General features: G+C 38.9%; 1 protein-coding gene across 2 annotated transcripts in view; it reads left to right on the top strand.

Moving 5' to 3' along the window:
- The window catches only part of LOC132142890 (NACHT, LRR and PYD domains-containing protein 3-like), a 135,866-nt gene that overhangs the window by 92,335 nt on the left and 18,909 nt on the right, over positions 1-24,622 (top strand). Inside the window, exons 1-3 of one of the 2 annotated variants that reach the window (XM_059553081.1) lie at positions 20,146-20,295; positions 20,415-20,537; positions 20,657-20,773. In XM_059553081.1, coding sequence (XP_059409064.1) covers positions 20,180-20,295; positions 20,415-20,537; positions 20,657-20,773 — 356 coding nt within the window. In that variant the 5' untranslated portion in view covers positions 20,146-20,179. Of the gene's footprint in view, positions 1-20,145; positions 20,296-20,414; positions 20,538-20,656; positions 20,774-24,622 lie in introns of those variants that run through there. The other variant, XM_059553080.1, reaches the window with a different exon arrangement.

Below are 24,622 nucleotides of genomic sequence, written 5' to 3' on the forward strand. Positions count from 1 at the left end.
AAAGGCAAGTCACCATTGATCTTCATGAGCAAATGCAAGTCACCAATGATCTTCATGAGCAGTGTCAGGCCAGCACCGATCTTCTGGAGTCCAGTAGAGACACCATGGAATTACCAGAGTCTCGTCCTCCCGTTTATCCGGCCGCACGGAAGTGGTGGGCTTCTGATCCGCCCTGGGGGCTTTGTGCATTTTATGCTGCGGCGCCCGGGGAGCAGTTGGAGGTTCGATGCCTTGCTCAAGGGCACCTAAGTCGTGGTATTGAAGGTGGAGAGAGAACTGTACATGCACTCCCCCCACCCACAATTCCTGCCGGCCCGGGACTCGAACTCACAACCTTTCGATTGGGAGTCCGACTCTCTAACCATTAGGCCACGACTTCCCACCCAATTAGCGCTTGTCTCTCCTTGTGTATATAACCCGGTCTGTCTTAGTATGTGTCATGGAGTCGTTGTTAATTCATGTCCGTCATCTTGTCGTGCTCTTGCCTTGTGTCCTTGTTTGTTTATGTTTGGTTTGGTTTTGTTTGGTATAGACCTCTGCCTGGACTGTTTACCCTTTTGGATTTCCCTTAATAAAAGACTTACTCGCAATTGGTTCTATCTCCGTGCCTCATTGGATCCCTGCCGTGACAAGAGGTCTCAGAAAGAACTGAAGAGGTGCTGTTGGAGTCCCAAGAGCTGCCAGAGGTCTCAGAAAGAACTGAAGAGTTTGAAGAACTGAAGAACTGTCCTGTTTAAAAGAGATGGTCTTCATCCCTCCTGGGGTGGCGCCACTCTTCTCTCTAGAAATATGGCAAATAGTCTTAGTGTTTATACTTGACTAACTGGGGCCCAGGTCAGGAAGCAGACAGACTGGCTAAACCGACCGTCTGCTAGCTCCCTCCCGTCACAGAGGTCAGTTAATTCTCAGCACAAAGAGACTCTTTCACCTAGATATCACACTATAGAGACTGTGTCTGTTCCCCGAACTAGAAAATACAAAAAACGTCCAAACCATGTTAAGATTAACAATTTAATTGAGGTTCAACAAATAAAAAACAGAAGCAATATGGATAAACAAATGATAAAGCTTGGCTTATTGAATATCAAAGAACTGAAGAAATGATGTTGGCGTCCCAAGAGCTGCCAGAGGTCTCAGAAAGAACTGAAGAGCTGGTGTTGGCGTCCCAAGAGCTGCCAGAGGTCTTAGAAAGAACTGAAGAGATGGCGTTGGCGTCCCAAGAGCTGCCAGAGGTCTTAGAAAGAACTGAAGAGCTGGTGTTGGCGTCCCAAGAGCTGCAAGAGGTCTTAGAAAGAACTGAAGAGATGACATCCCAAGAGCTGCCAGAGGTTGTACAGGCCATCAGAGGCTTATCTGAGCTGACGCTGGCACACAGACGTTTATTACATTCAAACTTTCCATTAGGGACTTTCCATTAGGGAAGTCGTGGCCTAATGGTTAGAGAGTCGGACTCCCAATCGAAAGGTTGTGGGTTCGAGTCCCGGGCCGGCAGGAATTGTGGGTGGGGGGAGTGCATGTACAGTTCTCTCTCCACCCTCAATACCACGACTTAGGTGCCCTTGAGCAAGGCATTGAACCCCCAACTGCTCCCCGGGCGCCGCAGCATAAATGGCTGCCCACTGCTCCGGGTGTGTGCTCACAGTGTGTGTGTGTGGTCACTGCTCTGTGTGTGTGCACTTTGGATGGGTTAAATGCAGAGCACAAATTCTGAGTATGGGTCACCATACTTGGCTGAATGTCACTTCACTTATTCATGGACCAAGACCAAGCATTTAAAATTGCATTTGCTTGCATAATTTGCAAAGGTCTGTTAACAACATAATTTTGTCTCTATAAGCTTTGTTGATAGCCAGGATAGTATTTTGTGAATTAAACTGTAATATCTTCTCTCTGGATTAAAATCCCAGAAATATTATGAAAAAACTAACAAGTAATTTTCTTGATTTTAAATTTCTAGTGCCCATGAATGATCCTGTTTTTGCAGTTTGCTGTCAGAGTCTCATTGCATGTAAAGTGTGCTTTGACCAGTGGCAGTGAAATGCCAACAGCTGTGTGAAATCAGAGGAGACAACTCAAGAGAAAACACCTACAGAGTCACAGGAATTGATGGTGCATCGTCTGCTTTTAATCTTATCAAAGATTAAATACGGTTGAGACAGCATTATAAAAAGTTATATTATACAAGTACATTATTAGGTATCAATGTTCATGTTATTTTTTATGTACCATGACATCTCATTTCGTGGATAATTGTATCAGGGCTCCTTGATTGAAGGGACACTGGACGAGGAAGAAAATGTGCTTGTGAAAATATAATACTGTTTATGAGAAGTAAACACATTTCATTCAGTGCTTTAATGTATAGCTAAAGTCTCATTCGTCATATAAACCAATCCAATGTTGTGACTCATGATGGAACTAGAAATGTCCAAATCTCCATCCCATCATGCAGCACAGAATGACACTGCTGTTTCTACACTGCTGTGTGTGTCCTGCATTACCTTTCCAAGTCTCCACAGTCACTCGCATCACCTCCAGCTCCATCACAGGAACAGTTTTCATACGTACAGGACACTTTACATCTGTCCACTTAAAAGAAATGATGTCAAATACAAAATAAAAGCAGTCAGAATGATGTCCTCTCATACAATAAGTCAATTCTCTTTTCTTCAAACGCTGCTGGTGAAGAGCAAGAGTCTGTAATGGCATTATTTTACAGCATTTCTTGCGTTCTGCTTTTGGCATTAAAGAAGATTCCTGGGCATCAGATGGGAGGAGGATAAATCAAATTGATCCTGTAAAGGGACAATATTAATCATGGTCTTCCCCTCCAGCTGCACATCTGATGGTACTGCCACGGCACCCATCCGACTCTGGAGGAACAAGATTCAGCGCCGCCTGAATAACAAATATTACAAATATGTGCTAAAGTTGTACATATCATTGTCATCTTTTAACACAGTCTTACAAAGAGCTTTCTGGAAAACATTTCAATAAACTCACACGCACAAAATAAAGTGTTAAAACTAAAATATATAAATGAACTGATAATCATACTAGTGATGCACTGATGTAAGTTATTCTGGGATTTGTCTGATAATGGAGGTTAAAAAGCTTCTTTACATGAGATCTAAACCTGACTTCTGAGAGTCAAAAGCAGAAGAAGATATCCTGAAGAAGGTCTGTTTTGTGTTTGTTCATATAATGAAAGTGTTTGGGGAGTGAACAAAACTGACTTTCATTGGATGGACATAAACAGCTCAGACATTCTTCAAAATAAACTGAGCCGGTCATATATAAATGTGTGTAGATGATAACAATTTTACATGAACTGCCCTTAAGACCTGTTAGAAAACACATCAGCATTCTTTAAAATCTTTCATTACTTGTCTGCTCACTGTGTTAATTAACTCTGAATTATGTTTAACTGCTAAAAACATGAATATTGACTATACCAACCTGTTTAAATGTACATTCATAACTGGAATGAGGTGCATATTTACACTAAACTAGTTATCTTATGTGTTTCTCTGAATCGAGTTACTTTTATTACACTGAATTGGTGTCAAAACCACACCAGTGGACTTATAGAGAAGCATCCTCCGACGCTGAGTTCATACGCATCTGTAAATAAGATGGAAACCTAAAATACAAATTACAGAAAAACATTACAAATAAAGTTACTTTCTAATATTTGCAGAAGCACAAAAAAACAATTCTGCTTTTGAGTGGATCTCTCTCGTTCTCTTGTTCCACCAGCAGGAGAAGTGCCTTGATCTGTTTGTTGAGTCTCCGGGTCTGTGTATGATGCCAGGCTGCTGAAGAACAGCTCTATTTACACTGGAGGCCTGTATCCACCTGCAGGAAACAGATCCTGGGAGATGCTGTGTGTCCTTGTGTGAGTGTTCATCTGCCTCATCACAGCAGACAGAGAGTCTGAACACAATCCTGCACAGCTTTGATTCAACAGCAGTGATGCTCACACACACAACATTGTTGAGAGAGCCTTCAGGATGATGAAGAGCAGCTGTGCCCCATCTTCTTCTTCTTCAAGCGAATGTGAAGAGTGTGTGTAGTTCAGATTCATGTTCATTTCTATTCTTCTTTGATTGCAGCATGATGGTTTGAGTGAAGAAGACATTCATCAATCAGACTATTCAAAACACATTTGAATCTTTTTGAAAAAACCAAAGCAATAATTGTATAACGGTTATTTAGCAATGTAACTGGCCACCAATGATCAATTAACAAGGGATCTTTATTTGGTTTGAAATTAAAGTTATAAATCCTTGACACAAAGTCGGAGGAAGCAAGGCTCTTTCTAAACTCTCTGTAAAGTTGCCCAAAGAGAGTTGAAAGTCCTCATCAGACAGGGCACGAGGTCTATGGAATGGTATGAAGTGTATTACTGGATATGAGACTAGTAATCCCAGTTTATGTAAATTGGGTATAAAGGCTAATGATGCCAATACTTGTTTTGCCAGGTTTGATGAATGTGATTTCTCTTCTGTACATGAGAATGTCCTCTGTAATCTAAGACAGAGCAGTTCTGAGGACTGTAGTCCAGCTATTAATCTTAGTATGGAAGAGGTTCGTCAGCAGTTAAGGCGTATTAAACCAAACAAGGCAGAAGGCACCTGATGGTGTACATCCACGTACTTTAAAAGTGTGTGCTGATCAGCTATGCTCTGTCCTCCATTCACTGTTTTCTTTGTCTCTGTCCTCTGCTAAAATACCGGTTATGTGGAAAACATCTTGCCTTATTCCTATTCCTAATCTGAGGCCTATAGCTCTGACATCACACATTATGAAATGTTTTGAGAGGGCTGTTGATCATCTGACTAGGCAGGTGTCTGTTTTTCAGGATCCCTTGCAATTTGCATATAGGAAGGATGTGGGGGTAGATGATGCACTATTATTTATGTCACATAATATTTACAGTCATCTGGAAACTACTGCTAGTTCTGTTAGAATCATGCTTTTTTGATTTTTCGAGTGCTTTTAATACTATACAGCCACATATTTTAGCTAACAAATTAATTAATTTTAAATTGCATAATACAACTATTGCCTGGATTTTAGATTATCTGTTATTACGACCACAGTTTGTTAGGTTTTGTAACAAACAGTCTGACATTATTTTAACTAATACTGGAGCACCTCAGGGCACAGTTCTATCTCCCTTTTTATTTACACTTTACAGGCATAGTCAGTCATCCTGTCTGGTACAAGGTAGGTCTACTCAATCAGGGTGATGACCTTGCTTATAGAAGGGAGGTTCAGTCTTTTTCTAGCTGGTGTGAGTCAAACTTTCTAAAACTAAATATAGGGAAGACTAAAGAACTTGTGATTGATTTTAGAAAGAAAAAGGAGAAGGTCCTCCCAGTCACAATTAATGGTCAGCCGATTGAAATTGTTCAGTCATATAAATTTCTAGGTGTCCATTCGGATGAAAAATTAAATTGGAAAGAGAATACTAATGTTTTAATAAAGAAGGCTCAGTCAAGACTTTTCTTTTTGAGAAAACTCAGATCTTTTAACATTAGTACAAAGCTTTGAGATGTTTTCTATCAGGGGATCTTGGCTAGTGTTCTTTTTTATGCTGTTCTTTGCTGGGGGGGGGGGCAGCTTATCTGTTGATGATAAATATAGGATAAATAAGCTGACCAAGAGAGCTGGTTCAGTCATTGGTCTTATCCCAGACTCACTTGAGGTCATTGTGGAGAAGAGGATGAGGTCGAAATTAAAAATTGTTATGTTTTTTGAAGGCCATCCACTATATAGTGTTTTTAATGGACTCAGAAGCTCTTTCAGCGAGCGTTTAATTATGCCTCGGTGCTCCAGTGAGTGATTGAGAAGGACTTTTGTTCCTGCAGCGGTCAGATATTTTAATGAACACTGTTGACTGTCAAACTGTTGAACTGTCTGTTCTTTGCCCTGCATTTCTCAATTGTGCAACTGTATCTTGTTATAACCTTGTCTCTTTGGTCTCTTAATCATGTTTTTCGTAGTTTTTAAATGTTGAATTATTTATGTATGTGTTAGCTATGTGGTGTGCTTGTTGCCTGTATGTTTTAAATTGGTGGCAAACCAGTTTCCCTTTCGGGATTAATAAAGTTTTCTCTTTCTCTCTCTAAATACTTCCAACAGAAAGGAAAGAGTTCAAACTCTATTAAATGCTTTATAAACTCAGGAGATGTATTATTCTTCAGAAAGTGAATGGCATCAGTAATTTCTTGTCATCTAAGAGGATCTTCACATATATTAAACTTGTCAATATTAATCTACTTTATGTTATGTAAGGAATCAAAAACTCAGATGTAGACTGATGACAGAAATTAGAATCACACAAATTACTAGAAAACTCAGAACTTGAACACATTTGAAATAATTTCAGGGTCCTCCAAATTTGACCTTTGATCCTCAATTTTCCAATATGATTGTTTTTAGCTTGTTGCCTCTCAAGTCTAAAAAAGTAGAGAATGAAGTTAGCTGATCTAGTGCACTATATAGTGTGTAGGGAGCGCTTTCAGACACAGCTGGAGTGTGCCATAGATTGGAGAGAATATGAAAGTCACCAAATATTTTATTTATTTAGTAGAATAATTGTGTTTTTCTCAGTGCTTCCCCTTCAGAGCCACAGAACGCTGACGTCACAGCAGTCTCAGACAGCAGCGTCACGCCGGAAGAGGGCGGAGCTAAAGTGATCTTACTAGCCACAGCGCCTCCTAGTGTTCTGATTGTAAAGGTGATTGTATTTATACAGCACTGTTTACTACAACCAGAGCTGACCAATGAGCTTTACAACAGAATATCTGAAAACAGCAATAACACAATGAACAATAGAAGAAAAACAAGAACAAGGAGAGAAAGAAATATATACATATATATTAGGACTGTCAGTTGATCACATTTTTTTAATCTATTGAGTTACATTATGTGTCAATTAATTGATCTTATTAATCACAAACTACATTTGGTTGTGAAAATACCCCCAAAAGAAAGAAATCATTTATTTTATTTAACATAAAATGTATTACACGTTTAGGCTACAACAGCTTTACATAAACTATTCAACATAAAAGAAGATCATTTGAGAAACATCTCAGTTTTTTCATTCATGCAATGGAAGTCATTGGTGACCAAATCTTCAAAATATCTTCTTGATGTTCCTCAAAAGAAAGAATGTGATTCAGGTTTGAGTAAATCATGACAGAATTATTGTTTTGTGTTCTTGAAGTGTCAGAAGCGCAGAAGCATTACGTCACAGCAGCTTGAGGACGGAAGTGTGCAGAGGACGAATAGACCCTTTTATACATAGATGTGTGCACTTGAGACGGTGTTATATATATATATATATATAGAGAGAGAGAGAGAGAGAGAGAGAGAGAGAGAGAGAGAGAGAGAGAGAGAGAGTTTACAAATACATGTGTAATATGGTGTGACAGCATGTATCCTATTGTTAACAGTATTTTACAGATAGAAATTCATCTATATTCATATTTTAGTTGTGTTTTAAAAGATAACTACAGTATAGATTGAATACAAAGCTAAAACAAAAACTTAAAATAATCAAATCTTTGGCAATAGAAGGTTTTTATTTCGTTAAACTGTATTTTTTACTTAATTCAGAATGATCTGATTTCTCAAAGCACATAATGTCATGCTCTACACATTACACAACACAAACAGGATTGTCTGCAAATGTTACAGAATCAATCAAGAGTTATTGCAGGGAAGACACACATTTAACAATAATCACAAATGATGCGAGTTAAACCGAACTAAATGAGGTTGAACCTAAAATAAATCAAGACTCTTTAAAGCTGCAGTTAATCGTGAGTTAATGTTTGTTCAGACACTCATGAATGAAAATGTCCAGATCATCTTAAATGTGCAGTGAAAGCTGAAAGACTCTCATCATTAGTTTCTGCTGTGAAAGCTGCTGAAGGGCTTCTTTCTGACACCACGGCTCTTCTACTGAACCTCTGGACAGATGTTGAAGCACTGGATCTCATCTCATCTCTTTCTATTTGTTGGTTTGGTGTATTTTAGTCCGGATGTAGCAAGTATAATCGTCTTCTGAGATACTGTTTCTCATGTGTCTCTATTTAACACAAAAACCCCTCGTCACTGAGAAATATAAAACGATAAAACCTTCCTCAAAGTGGACGCTGCTTGCTGTAGCTTCACACATCTGTAATTTAAACCAGTATTAGACAGCATTGCACATGTTCATATTGATAAGAGCCTGCTACCTTCAGTAATGTCCAGCTGGTCAGTATTTCAGTCTCTTTGTGATCAGGACAGGGTCAGTGAGGGGACGACTCCTGGACATCTCTCACTAATAGTTTGTTCTGGAGAAATAGATCTGGGCTCTTCTTGTTCTGCTGATGGCTGATGTATATTGTCTGGTAGGACAGCAGGGATCTTCTTGTTCTGTTGAATGTTCTCCAGCATTTGTTTCAGTCCCAGATCTTGAGGTGGACACAAAGGATGGTCATCTGAGACATTGCTCTTCTCTGAATGAGTGTGACTCGCTCCAAACGGCTTTAATATGACACATCTGGCTCAGAAACTGAAAGGATTGTGTTTGTTTCCACAGATAGTGGTGTGCTGCTGAGGAGCAAGACAGAGCTTGTTTTTCTCCTCACCGAACCTCCTTGCTTTCTCCATTTGTGTTCAGATGTCTTCTTTTAGGGTCACTGGATCAGCTGAGGATGTGCAGTAACTTACAGACCTGATGTGCTCACACTGAGAAGATAAGATGACACTCCTCTGTGCAGCGTTCATGTTTACTTGGCATTGGTTTGATTCACAGTTCATGTTTTCTGCTCTCTCCATGTGTTGAACTGAATATGAAGAGCAATACTGTGAGCACTTCAACATTTAGCACAGCATTATTCCACTTGTTCTGTCCATACACTGCTTGCTAGATGAAATCTGCCATTACTGTCCTGACTCGGTGTGTGTGTGTGTGTGTGTGTGTGTGTGTTTCTTTCCACAGTTTCAGAGGACTTGAATTGTGCAGAGTGTAACTCCAAACCAACATAAACAGAGCTCTGCGCTGCGTTTGATGAAAGGGTTAATAGGATGTGTGAGACTCAGATGAATTGTGTTCTGTTCTCAGTAATCCTCGCTGGGTTTAAACCCTGTGTGTGAAACCAGGCTGGAATAACACTTATATCTCGATGTTTCTGTTTATTGTATTAGTTACACAAACTCCTGATTACTCATCTCGATTAAACCTATACTTCTTAATATCCGTGTTTTATCATTAATGTTCTTTAATATCCTCTTTTTAGCATTAGTGTAGACTTACAGCTCCCCAGTACAGACACCGCACGCGCCACTAAAACACTACTTCCGGTTCAGTGAGCCCCCGACCAGAATCTCACGAGCCAATCAGAGCGAGCTGATGTTAAGCCCCGCCCTCACGAGAAAGCGAAACCGAAAACACTGCAGCGCATTAAAACTGCGTTCAGCAAACGAGAAGCTGACAGTGAAATCAACTAAGAATGCAGTTTATTTGAAGACGATGACACTTTTTTTGCTATTTAGTTTATTGTTTTTATTTTCAGAGTGTTTTTTTTTATCATTTATCAATGCATATTTTTGTTCCCTTTATTTGGCCCAAATCTGATCATAGAAATGAGTTTAAATGTGCTCTTCACTGACTCTGAGCTGTTTGAGTCTCGTTTAGGAAACTGTCTTAGACGTTCACACAGAAAGATTGAATCCTGACATCAGTTTGAGTTCATATTATGATATTTTGATTAGTATTAAGACTATAAATGTTTTATTATCAGGATGTTATTAAGGTTATAAATGATGTTTGGGTGCAGAATGTAAGTGAACTTAAAAACATTGTGTGTCACATTAATTTCTGGATGAACGAGAAGATGTCATCACAGAGACATTAGATGAGTCCCAGATGTGATTTCTAGTGAGTTCTGCTGGAAACATGAGACGCTGACGACAGCTGCTCGTCAAAACTGTGTAAATGACTCTGAACTGTGGATTTACACAAACTGAGGAAGTGCAGAAGTGTTCGTTTGTGTCCCGCTCTCTTCTACACCTGCTGCTGTGTTTGTGTTCATCTTATTATTAATCTTATAATACCACAGACCATATACAAGGAATCAACACAGAGATCCATCTTGGACAAAACTAAAGCATAGTGTTCATTAAAATGCAAAAGTGTCAGAAGAGAGATGATGGATACAGACAAACAGGGAAGAAAATATTACAATATTCAAATCAATCAAAAAATATTTACTAGACTGGGGTTAGGATATATGCATAGGCTACACAATTAAATACACCGACTGTTATGAATAAAATCAGCACAGATACATTAGAGATGTGTAATTGTAAAGAGATGTAAATGAACTGTATATGAACTAGAAGAGTAGAATGAAGTAGTGCAGTAGGTGGCGCTGAACACATTTAACAGACTGAAAGCAGACAAATGGGCGGGGCTTGTGTGTTGTTGTCACCTGAGGTCTCTTGCGCATGCGCGGTCTGCATCACGAGGACACGCCTTGTTAAAAACCGAAAGTAGAGTCTCAATACTAACCGAGTGTTAATTCACATTTCCTAGAGTTACAAACGGGCATAAAAACCACATCACGGTAAGTTCAGTTATAATCTTCTGATTTCATCTCATATTATTGTACAATGTGTTCGTTTTCGCGTCGCTTTCACACTAAACTCGAGCTTTAACTTGTAGTGAGTTGTGACGCTTGTAAAATCAGATGATCAGTTCATCTTCAGGATTATAATAATATCAAACTCTAGCGATTATTTTAGTTGAGAGAAATTTACGGATACATTACTAATTAATAAGCAAAGGTGGGAAAGAAAGTCTTGCTGTGTTTTATTATTAGTTGAAATCATTTATAACTTACAGGTGTGTCACGCGTCACGTGATCTCGGGAGCGCGCTCTGCAGGTAGAACAGGTTTGTGTTCAGCTCCGACAAAAATGAAGGCGTGTGTGTGTTTTTTTCTTTATTTTTTTTTTTCTTTATTCAGTTCCATCATCACACAAAGACACAATGTAAATAGAGGAGCGTTGCACATCTCAAAGCATTCAAAACATAACAGCAACAACTAAAATAAAAATGTTATGCAAACATATACATATAAACAAAACACAATAAAAATAAGAGAATAATACATAAATTAGGGAAGTTACGTACAAATTTGTATTCTGATAAATCATATAAACAAGCAGACATATAAACGAACATATCAAGTTAAAAAGAGACTCATCTCTATTTTAAAAAATAAATCAAATATAAACTTAAATATTTTAAACAAGTATTCACCATTTAAGTTTATCAAACTTATAAAACACATTGCAGTAACAGACATGCTACTGAACCAAAGCAAATCATTTATCATACATTTTAATCGTGTATTCAACATATACTTATGTTCATTGAGCTTATAAAACACATTTTAAACAAAAACTGGTCATAAACGCTGTCTTCTTAAAATCACAGACATGTACATTCATGCTGCTCACATATTTATGTATATTCAGACTTTAGCCATTAACACGTTTTAGGATAATGAAAAACACCAACGTCTGGGGGATGCCAAAATATCTCCAATAATAATTATATAATGACATCATAGTACTAAACAATTCATTCATTAAAAAAAAAGTATTCAACAAGTTAATCGAACTTATAAAACACACCATTCACTTCTTTTAAAAAAGAAGAAAAAATATGTTATTTTAAATGTGATTATATATAGCATAGTTAAATAAACATTTCTGATGATAAATATATAAAAAATATGCTTACATTTTTTAGACTGGTAAGAGATGTCCAAACATGAATGAAATATCCCCCAAGTAAAATAATAAAATAAATAAAATGTTTAAAGTTAAATCATAAACAGAATCTCACAGGGCCTCGTAGTGCTATTCTCCTGTGAAACCTGAGGGGGGGGTGCTTCACAGACCCCTCACAGCGAGGGTGGAGCTCCAGAAGTCAATGGGGTGCATTATTTCAAAGATAACAGTAATGTAAAGTTTAAAAAATCACCATCACCACTACATCTGATGTCCGTTGATTCTTAATTCCACAAAATGATAATATATATTACCTATAATATTTATATTTGATATAATATTATATAATATATAATAATTTATACAATATTATATCATATTATATTAGATGTGTTATGCATTGATCACTTTAGATTCTTTAAAGTTCTTTTTTAGCATGATCTTCAGTTTTAATAACATCCCGCTTTTTTCAAAAAAAAAAAATAATTGTTTTGTTTTAAATGTATGCAGAAGAGCTTTGTTTGTCACAGCATAGACTGTGAAGTTTAGATGAAGTTAATGTATCTTTTAGAAAAATTCTTTCAGAGAAAGACACTGGATTGTATTCAGTCATTAAAGATGGTTCAGGACAGCTGGCTCTATGCCCCAAAGATGTAATCCGAGAACTGTGCTTTGCTATGCTCATAAACCTTACACATCCATGGTACTTTCACACACAGAAATATCCAAAATACCTCTATTTAAAAGAAAGAAAAAAAAAAAAAGATTAAAATGACCACCTGTACATCTAACGCTGTAATTCTATTTTATATTAAAAGTATCTTTACTATCCATATTATATTTAAAACAATATATTTGACCGGCAGTATTCTCCCAACGTGAGTTTTCCATCAGTTGTTTGGCCTTCGGCCTTTTCTCTTCTACCCCTTTTTTACGTAGTGCTTTTCATTTACTGTAAGATCGCTTTACACTAGTGTAATGAAGTAAACTTTACTTAAAGTTTGTTGTTGTATTTTACTGAATCTGCATCCTTCTAGGTTTGTTTCTCAGTTTCTTCTGGATTTACACCCCGTGGTATCTCCAGTCTGGATCCAGAACACCTGAGAAGAGATGATGCTGACCCTCAGAGGACCTCAGATGATGCTGACCCTGAATCAACATAACCCTGAAACTGTTAATAATGTTCATCGTCTGGCTGACTACGTCTTGTACTAATTTTTCTGAAAAATCCTGTCATATGCACATAAACTGACACTCACCACTTATAAGCTACTAGTAAATATTACAGAAACGTAATTTTCTGTAAAGTTGCTTTGTAATGATTGTATCGTAAAATGCGCTATACAAATAAACTTAAATTGAATTGAATTGAAGTTTGTGTATCATCTGTGGCCAAAGTTTGAGTCTGACAAAAGAGAACGTGTTTTTGACTAAACTGTTTGATTTTGACCTGGAAGTTTGAAGTTTGCACAAGTTGGTGCGTAGTTTTGAGGTTGTGTTTACAAATGTGAGAAAATGGGGAATTGTTTCATGAATTGTGTGGGTTAGCAATCGATACAAACTCTAATACATTTTGAATGCCGCAGAACATTGTAAAACTCACACATGCAAGTCAAAAAGCATACAACACCACACATTACATACTCAGCACTTCACAGCACTCAAACACACACGCAAACAACCCCTCAAACATCGTGTAATATATACCACACACACACACACATACAACACTGCTAATATAAAAAGCATGTTGATACTTACTGTTCAGTATTTTTAACATATCTGTAGTCATTTTTAAAATAGTTTTGAAAATTTTAAAAGATTTTAAGTTGCATTTGTAAAAAAAAAAAAAAATATTCTTATAAAAGTTGCTTTAAATTTCTTTCATTTTTTTTTTCCTTAAGGCACTAGATTTAGACCTCTTGTTCAGATAGATGATGACAATGTTCACATTTTACTCGTCGTATTCGTTTCTTTCAACATTCCCGCTTGACATTAAAGCATAGGTCTATGTGTACACCCCATCGGTCATAATTATTAGCATCTACCGAGCGGTACATTTCTCTGTTTGTACACGTTTGACGGATTAGACAGATGGACTATCTCATCTTGTTGTAACGTGATCGCGATTAAGAACCATAACACTACACTACATTCCCCTGAAAAGGTCATAGATATAGTCTTTCATACAGGAACGATGTCTAGCCATCAGAAATAGGTATCAGTATACCGAAATCCACCCTTCTAAACTATTGTGAAAGTTTTGAGGGAGTTGTTGTGACGCAGTTTAAAATGGTGGAGATGGAACCGAGCGCAGTGACGAGCTCATCTTTCTGCGCTAGACTTTATGTTCAGACTGTTTCTCAGTTCAGCGAGATCGTCAAGAACAGACTTGTGTTCTCCAGGAGACAGATCTAGAAAGAACAGACCGATGTAAAGTTGGTTCTCCGTTTTACGCTGAATATTAAACAGATATTCAGCCGCGAAAAAAAATCAATAAATTCTTAGTGGATGAGTATAATTGTATTAAAAAGTCTTATCTGAAAAGCATTAGAAGCAGAACTGAACACACATCGCAGTTTATTGGTTTCAATCCTCATCGATTTGTTACAAAGACTCTATCTGTGTCTGAAACCGCTCCCTATACACTATATAGTGCACTAGATCAGCTGTAAGACGTTCTCTCAACTGTCTTACACTATATAGTGCACTAGATCAGGTGTCCGCCGTTCTCTCAAGTGTCTTACACTATATAGTGCACTAGATCAGCTGTAAGACGTTCTCTCAAGTGTCTTACACTATATAGTGCACTAGATCAGCTGTAAGACGTTCTCTCAAGTGTCTTACACTATATAGTGCACTAGATCAGCTGTCAGACGTTCTCTCAACTGTCTTACACTATATAGTGCACTAGATCAGCTGTCAGACGTTCTCTCAACTGTCTTACACTATATAGTGCACTAGATCAGCTGTAAGACGTTCTCTCAACTGTCTTACACTATATAGTGCACTAGATCAGGTGTCCGCCGTTCTCTCAAGTGTCTTACACTATATAGTGCACTAGATCAGCTGTAAGACGTTCTCTCAACTGTCTTACACTATATTGTGCACTAGATCAGCTGTAAGACGTTCTCTCAAATGTCTTACACTATATAGTGCGCTAGATCAGCTGTAAGACGTTCTCTCAACTGTCTTACACTATATAGTGCACTAGATCAGCTGTAAGACGTTCTCTCAACTGTCTTACACTATATAGTGCACTAGTTCAGCTGTAAGACGTTCTCTCAAGTGTCTTACATGATATAGTGCACTAGATCAGGTGTCCGCCGTTCTCTCAAGTGTCTTACACTATATAGTGCACTAGATCAGCTGTAAGACGTTCTCTCGACTGTCTTACACTATATAGTGCACTAGATCAGGGTTTCAGCCATTCTCTCAAGTGTCTTACACTGTATAGTGCACTACATCAGGTGTCCGCCGTTCTCTCAAGTGTCTTACACTTTATAGTGCACTACATCAGGTGTCCGCCGTTCTCTCAAGTGTCTTACACTTTATAGTGCACTAGATCAGGTGTCAGCCATTCTCTCAACTGTCATACACTATATAGTGCACTAGATCAGGTGTCCGCCGTTCTCTCAAGTGTCTTACACTATATAGTGCACTAGATCAGGTGTCCGCCATTCCGTCAAGTGTCTTACACTATATAGTGCACTAGATCAGGTGTCAACCGTTCTCTCAACTGTCATACATTTTATAGTGCACTAGATCAGGTGTTAGCCGTTCTCTCAAGTGTCTTACACTTTATAGTGCACTAGATCAGGTGTCAGCCGTTTTCTCAACTGTCATACACTATATAGTGCACTAGATCAGGTGTCAACCGTTCTCTCAACTGTCATACACTATATAGTGCATTAGATCAGCTTTAAGACGTTCTCTCGACTGTCTTACACTATATAGTGCACTACATCAGGTGTCCGCCGTTCTCTCAAGTGTCTTAAACTATATAGTGCACTAGATCAGCTGTAAGACGTTCTCTCAACTGTCTTACACTATATAGTGCACTAGATCAGGTGTCCGCCATTCCGTCAAGTGTCTTACACTATGTAGTGCACTAGATCAGGTGTCAACCGTTCTCTCAACTGTCATACATTTTATAGTGCACTAGATCAGGTGTTAGCCGTTCTCTCAAGTGTCTTACACTTTATAGTGCACTAGATCAGGTGTCAGCCGTTTTCTCAACTGTCATACACTATATAGTGCACTAGATCAGGTGTCAACCGTTCTCTCAACTGTCATACACTATATAGTGCACTAGATCAGGTGTCAGCCATTCTCTCAACTGTCATACATTTTATAGTGCACTAGATCAGGTGTTAGCCTTTCTCTCAAGTGTCTTACACTATATAGTGCACTAGATCAGGTGTCAACCGTTCTCTTAACTGTCATACACTATATAGTGCACTAGATCAGGTGTCAGCCATTCTCTCAACTGTCATACACTATATAGTGCACTAGATCAGCTGTAAGACGTTCTCTCAACTGTCTTACACTATATAGTGCACTAGATCAGTTGTCCGCCGTTCTCTCAAGTGTCTTACACTATATAGTGCACTAGATCAGCTGTAAGACGTTCTCTCAAGTGTCTTACACTATATAGTGCACTAGATCAGCTGTAAGACGTTCTCTCAACTGTCTTACACTATATAGTGCACTAGATCAGGTGTCCGCCGTTCTCTCAACTGTCTTACACTATATAGTGCACTAGTTCAGCTGTAAGACGTTCTCTCAAGTGTCTTACATGATATAGTGCACTAGATCAGGTGTCCGCCGTTCTCTCAAGTGTCTTACACTATATAGTGCACTAGATCAGCTGTAAGACGTTCTCTCGACTGTCTTACACTATATAGTTCACTAGATCAGGGTTCAGCCGTTCTCTCAAGTGTCTTACACTATATAGTGCACTACATCAGGTGTCCGCCGTTCTCTCAAGTGTCTTACACTTTATAGTGCACTACATCAGGTGTCCGCCGTTCTCTCAAGTGTCTTACACTTTATAGTGCACTAGATCAGGTGTCAGCCATTCTCTCAACTGTCATACACTATATAGTGCACTAGATCAGGTGTCCGCCGTTCTCTCAAGTGTCTTACACTATATAGTGCACTAGATCAGGTGTTAGCCGTTCTCTCAAGTGTCTTACACTTTATAGTGCACTAGATCAGGTCTCAGCCATTCTCTCAACTGTCATACACTATATAGTGCACTAGATCAGCTTTAAGACGTTCTATCGACTGTCTTACACTATATAGTGCACTAGATCAGGTGTTAGCCGTTCTCTCAAGTGTCTTACACTTTATAGTGCACAAGATCAGGTGTCAGCCATTCTCTCAACTGTCATAAACTATATAGTGCACTAGATCAGCTTTAAGACGTTCTCTCTACTGTCTTACACTATATAGTGCACTACATCAGGTGTCCGCCGTTCTCTCAAGTGTCTTAAACTTTATAGTGCACTAGATCAGCTGTAAGACGTTCTCTCAACTGTCTTACACTATATAGTGCACTAGATCAGGTGTCCGCCGTTCTCTCAAGTGTCTTACACTATATAGTGCACTAGTTCAGCTGTAAGACGTTCTCTCAAGTGTCCTACACTTTATAGTGCACTAGATCAGGTGTCAGCCGTTTTCTCAACTGTCATACACTATATAGTGCACTAGATCAAGTGTCAGCCATTCTCTCAACTGTCATACACTATATAGTGCACTAGATCAGGTGTCAACCGTTGTCTGAACTGTCATACACTATATAGTGCACTAGATCAGGTGTCAACCGTTCTCTCAACTGTCATACACTACATAGTGCACTAGATCAGGTGTTAGCCTTTCTCTCAAGTGTCTTACACTATATAGTGCACTAGATCAGGTGTCAACCGTTCTCTCAACTGTCATACACTATATAGTGCACTAGATCAGGTGTCAGCCATTCTCTCAACTGTCATACACTATATAGTGCACTAGATCAGGTGTCAACCGTTCTCTCAACTGTCATACACTATATAGTGCACTAGATCAGGTGTCAGCCATTCTCTCAACTGTCATACACTATATAGTGCACTAGATCAGGTGTCAGCCGTTCTCTCAAGTGTCTTACACTATATAGATGGTTTCAACGGCAACACATAAACAAACGTTACTGCGCATGCGCGCTTTTGTGGTCCTAACTTAACTGCCGGTAGACTTCCAAATAGAATCAATAACAACAGAGTACCCTCTAGAGTAAATATTTTTTTTGATAACAAACAAAATATGTTTGCTGTGTAAATCAGGTGGACTTAATGAAAATGCAAATTAATTATTTCCGAGCAGGAGATGCATAAAGCGCAAAAAATCAAGGTTTACCCAGTAACAGCTGTAAACAAAGCAGAGCTACGCTCACAAACGCTGCGTTATCAGACATATAACATGCTAGTCTTCCTTCAGAAATAGTGATATAATAACCATACCTGTCAACATTTGGTTACGGAAATCCGGGAGACTTCGGGGGGGCGGGGCGGTTGGGTGTCGGGGGTGGGGTTTGAGGGGGTGGGACTCGAGAGATGGGGGTTGGGTTTGGGGCGGGTCAGAGGCAAGTTAAATACACATAAGTAAATAAATAATACATAATTATAATAATTATTGTAATAATAATGAGACTTATTCATGTTTATTTTTTATTTATCATTATTATAACATTTTATATTACATAAAAGGAAACACTGTGGTGCATGTGGAACATGTAACAAAAAATGTAATGTACTTGAAGTACATGGAAACACCTTCATGTTAAACTCTAGGAAACAGTATTTTCTAGCTATGGCAGAATCCAGGAACATGCCTGCCACACTAGCATTGAATTCATCGCAAAAAGAAAATGGAATTTTTTTTTTTTTTTTTTTTGCTATCAACATTGCCATTTTTAGTTCACTCTGTAATACGGTTTCTGCCTCCAACCGTGATAAAGTTTGAACTCGCGGTTATGCCCCTTTGTGCCTCCACAGCGCGATTGTGCCATTGTGATTTATTGTGCTGCATTACGTCGTTTTTCCCACCGTGTCCGATACTGAAATCAGTGCGACATACTTTGCAAAAAGCGTGGGAATTGTCGATGCTGCTTGGTGATAAGAAATTTAATTCCTCCGACCAGCTGTTTTTTTTTTTTTTTTTTTTTTTTTTTTGCCGTAGCACTACCTGAGCTTTCTAATGACATTTTTAGTGATGATTGATTCAAATTCCCCCGTCTTCCTGCGCAGATATGAACTGCGCAACAGAGTTGTAGGTTGCCAGGTTGAGGTCACAAATGGGTTCAAAATTGTGTGAGTAGGATGCGTTTCATACAAGATCTTGCAACTGGACAACCTTGGAATAATGTGATGTGATTATTCATATAACGAGGTACGGCCATACAAATTACGGGAGTTTCCCGGGAGAAAAACGGGAGTGTTGACAGGTATGATAAAAACACCTGTGCCTTGTTTTGATATTTTAACATATAAATGTAAGGAATTATTATTATTAAACGTGCAGTACGTAACGTTACTCACGTTTATTCAATGAAGCCTTTTTGAAAATCGATCAGTTTTAAAATCGTGGCGAGTCTACAAAAATAAATAAATGTATGGAAAACACATCCCACAGCACAACCACCTTTTATTTTGAAAGATGAAGCTCGCGATTAAAGAATGGGGCGTTACATTTCCAACGAGTGCTTGCGGTGTTCAGCCAATCACAATGCACTGGGTCAGCTGGCCAATCAGAGCAGACTGTGTTTGTCAGAAGGAGGGACTTTGTAGAAAACGACTCGTTTGAGAGGCGGAGCATAGAGGACCTACAATATTGTACAGTACTTGAAAAATAGTGTGTTTTTTGAACATTAAAGCATGTCAACATATTCTGTTACACCAAATACACAAAATAATGATCTTTAAAAAAGCATCATATGACTCCTTTAATGTAACGATGTAAAAAAGGCTGTAACACATTTTTTAATGCTCACTGTTACTCGTTTCATTATTACAAAATACTAAGAATGTTTTCTGCACAAATATTATTTCTAAAGAGAAACTAGGAGTAACTGATGGTGATGTATTAAACTCTGGTCTGATACTATAAAACACATCTTTCTAAACAGTGAAGATTTGTCAGTCAGGTATCACTAGTTTATTTTCTGAACAAGCACAGAATCACTACACTGTTGCATGATGAGAAAAATACATTATTACTAAAATAAATCATTTTGGGCGGACAGCAAAGTCATAGCTACAAATAAAAAATATCACAATTTAGTATTATTTATTTTTTTGTTTTTTCATTGACAGACCTCAAATCAGTTCTTCATCATGGAGATCAGTAAGAGATCTTCATCTCCAGATCACAGCTCTGTGTCTCTGAAGAGTGACAGATCCATGTATAATCCTCTTGAATTCAGTGCTGAACCAGTGACCTCTGACCCCAGGTGAGACACTGTCCTGTACTGGACACAATAGACTGACTCCTACAACATCATACATCATCTGAACTAATTGTGTTTTGTTAATTACTGTGTGAAGATGTATATTAATAATTATATTTTAGAGTCAGCAGGAGGAAGAGTCAGAGATCTTCATCTCCAGATCCCAGCTGTGTGTCTCTGAAGAGTTACAGATCCATGTATAATCCTCCTGAATTCAGTGCTGAACCAGTGACCTCTGACCTCAGGTGAGACACTTTCCTGTATTGGAGACAATAGACTGACGCCTACAACATAATACATCATCTGAACTAACTGTGTTGTGTTAATTACTGTGTGAAGATGTATATGAATAATTATATTTTAGAGTCACCAGGAGGAAGAGATCTTCATCTCCAGATCCCAGCTGTGTGTCTCTGAAGAGTGACAGATCCATGTATAATCCTCCTGAATTCAGTGATGAACCAGTGACCTCTGACCCCAGGTGAGACACCATCCATTGTTCTCATTATTTTCTGTATTATTGTCACACATAAGGAGCGTGGAGCACTCAGAGTAAACTAGATTCACTTTATTTGTCAGAGATCAATGCTAAGGATTATTTCTTCTCGCCCGGTCGACCACTTGTTCAAATTATTACTGGCCCTGCCACACAAACATAAAATACTTGCTCTTATTATTGTTTTTGTCTTTCATACTAATAAATAAGATTATTTGACACTCAACATGTTAGAAACCAATTAAATTTTAAGATTCTCAATTTCAATTTTAATACCACATCAAAAACTGCTAGCGTAGCAAATATTAAGTCCATGAAATGTAACCTATAATCTAGAAAATGTGTTGTACTTCAATGTAAATATGCTGTATATAGCAGGAGTATATTAACCCTCTGGAGTCGATTCCCTCGTTATGAGGCATTTTCTCCTGATTTTCACCTGACTTTGTGCATTTATAAAATAAAGATAACAAACAAGGTGTGCTGTCTGCAGCCTTGGTCTGCGGTGATCTTCATTTAGAAACGCGTCATTAAAATGAAATGTAACTCAGTGAATACTCAACGAAGAGACATGAGAGATATATCTATAGAAAGCCTGACATGTCTACTTTTACACTAAATAAGTGCTGCCAAAAACAATTATTCTGTGATAAAGTAATCCATATGAAAACAACGTGATGTCCATTCTTTCATGTCTCCCTTCATTATATCTGATGCGACCACGCCCACACGCTGAACGCGATATTGGGATTATAATGTTCCACGTAAAGCTCGCAGCTTGTAAACGCCCATATAACAGAAAACAAAGCAGTGAGACTGTTCTCCATATTTTTTATTTGTTTCTGTTTGCTTCGCTTTGAGAGGAATAAGACATAATTCATGTGGATTACCTCACGATTTGAGTTTTGGATTTCCTCAGAAAAAAGAATGAAGTGATTTATTCAGAAGAGATCATAAACATGAGTAAGTCTTTTATATTTATATTTATATATTAGAATTTGTTTTCCTGCATACAGAGCAGTTGAAAGGAGATAATAGGGAGTCATTTTAAGATATAATGCAGCTCCATCTATTCGAAAAAAGATTTCACTTGATTAGAAAGCACATGGGAAATTGGTGCACATTGAAAGATTACCGAGTTCATGCAAACAGAAATATGAAAAGAAAACACACTCTAAAGATCTATTAATGTCCAATGTGTGCAATCCCTTACATACATCATCTAACATTCGATATGAAACCCATATTTTTAACAATAGGAAGCGCGATCGCATTACAGCAGGAATTACAAACCTGATTCTAAAAAAGTTGGGACACTGTAGAAATTGTGAGTAAAAAAGGAATGGAATAATTTACAAATCTAATAAACTTATATTTTATTCACAATAGAATATAGATAACATATCAAATGTTGAAAGTGAGACATTTTGAAATGTCATGCCAAATATTGGCTCATTTTGGATTTCATGAGAGCTACACATTCCAAAAAAGTTGGGACAAGACCATGTTTACCACTGTGTGGCATCCCCTCTTCATTTTATAACAGTCTGCAAATGCCTGGGGACTGAGGAGACAAGCTGCTCAAGTTTACGAATAGGAATGTTGTCCCATTCTTGTCTAATACAGGCTTCTAGTTGCTCAACTGTCTTAGGTCTTATTTGTCACATCTTCCTCTTTATGATGTGCCAAATGTTTTTTATGAGTGAAAGATCTGGACTGCAGGCTGGCCATTTTAGTACCCGGATCCTTCTTCTACGCAGCCATGATGTTGTAATTGATGCAGTGTGTGGTCTTGCATTGTCATGTTGGAAAATGCAAGGTCTTCCCTGAAAGAGACGACGTCTGGATGGGAGCATATGTTGTTCTAGAACTTGGATATACCTTTCAGCATTGATGGAGCCTTTCCAGATGTGTAAGCTGCCCTTGCCACACGCACTCATGCAACCCCATACCATCAGAGATGCAGGCTCCTTAACTGAGCGCTGATAACAACTTGGGTTGTCCTTGTCCTCTTTAGTCTGGATGACATGGCATTCTGTCATGGGCGTGCAGTGATGAACTCAGGCGCAGACAGAATGCTCTACACACAAGGTTTATTCAAGACAAAACAGGGAAAACAAAACCCACAAGGGGGAAAACAGCGACTAGGGAATAGATGAATAACTTAACGAGACTTAGAAAAACCCTTCACTCAGGTAATCACACAACATAAATATTATCTACAGGTCTCACAACGTTTGACAAAGTGTAACAATGAACCGCACCAGACAGCCAACACAAGGGGATTGAAATAGGGAGACTAATGATAACATAACAGGTGACACAGGTAAAGCAATATTGACCAAACAAGGATAACAAAAGGGCGGGGCATGAGAACGAGACAACACAAGCACATGGCCCAAAGACAAGTCCATGTGCTTGCACACAAAACATGGCCTGTCATGATCCTGCCTCACGACTAGAGAAAATCAAGGACACAAGGGCAGAATCATGACAGAACCCCTCCCTTAAGGAGCGGCTTCCAGACGCTCCTCAAGGGGACATCAAACGCGGGACATGACTGACTGAGATTGTACCATAACAGGGGGTACAGCAGGTAACTGTGGAATGGGAAAAGGTGCTGGGCTCACAGAAACAGACCCGGAATCAATGCTTCCCCAAGCCAAATCGACACTCATCACCTCTGATTCTGTAGCGGCGTTGGAAGAACAGTCTCCGGCAGGGTTGACTCCGTCGCTGAGGACTCAGAGGCAGACTCCCACGAGAACCGTCTCCCTCGTTTCCTGCAGAGACTGATGGGCGCGGAAGATGCCTCGGGACTCAAAGAGCCTGTTCCCCCAGTGTTGCAATGGCCAGGAAACGGCCCTCCGAGATCACTGGCAGCTTGGCGGAAGGTGGGGACCTCGAGGGGGAATCCTGCGGCTCCTCCGAGGAGAAACTCTCCCAAAGTCAGGCATAATTTCTCAGGATCCACTCACTCTGGGGCAAGACTGGAAGGTTGACCCTCCTCTTGTTGGTGGGGGATGACATCCAGCATTGCTTCCGGAACTCCGATTGTTGCTGGAGTTGGGAGGACATCCTGTCTGATGGGTTCATTCAGTGGCGGTTCATTCTGTCACGGGCGTGCAGGGATGAACTCAGGCGCAGACAGAATGCTCTACACACAAGGTTTATTCAAGACAAAACAGGGAAAACAAAACCCACGAGGGGGAAAACAACGACTAGGAAATAGACAAATAACTTAACAAGACTTAGACTAGACTAGAAACAAAAACCCTTCACTCATGTAATCACACAACAGAAATATTATCTACAGGTCTCACAAAGTTTGACAAAGTGTAACAATGAACCGCACCAGACAACCAACACAAGGGGATTGAAATAGGGAGACTAATGATAACATAACAGGTGACACAGGTAAAGCAATAATGACCAAACGAGGATAACAAGGGGCCGGGCATGAGAACGAGACAACACAAGCACATGGCCCAAAGACAAGGCCATGTGCTTGCACACAAAACACGGCCTGCCATGATCCTGCCTCAAGACTAGAGAAAATCAAGGACACCAGGGCAGAATCATGACACATCCCAGTTTTCCAAAAAGAACTTCAAATGTTGATTCGTCTGACCACAGAACAGTTTTCCACTTTGCCACAGTACATTTTAAATGAGCCTTGGCCCAGAGAAAATGCCTGCACTTCTGGATCATGTTTAGATATGGCTTCTTTTTTGACCTATAGAGTTTTAGCCGGCAACGGTGAATGTCACGGTGGATTGTGTTCACCGACAATGTTTTCTGGAAGTATTCCTGAGCCCATGTTGTGATTTCCAT

This window comes from Carassius carassius, chromosome 6 (assembly GCF_963082965.1).
Source record: "Carassius carassius chromosome 6, fCarCar2.1, whole genome shotgun sequence".
NCBI lineage: Eukaryota > Metazoa > Chordata > Actinopteri > Cypriniformes > Cyprinidae > Carassius > Carassius carassius.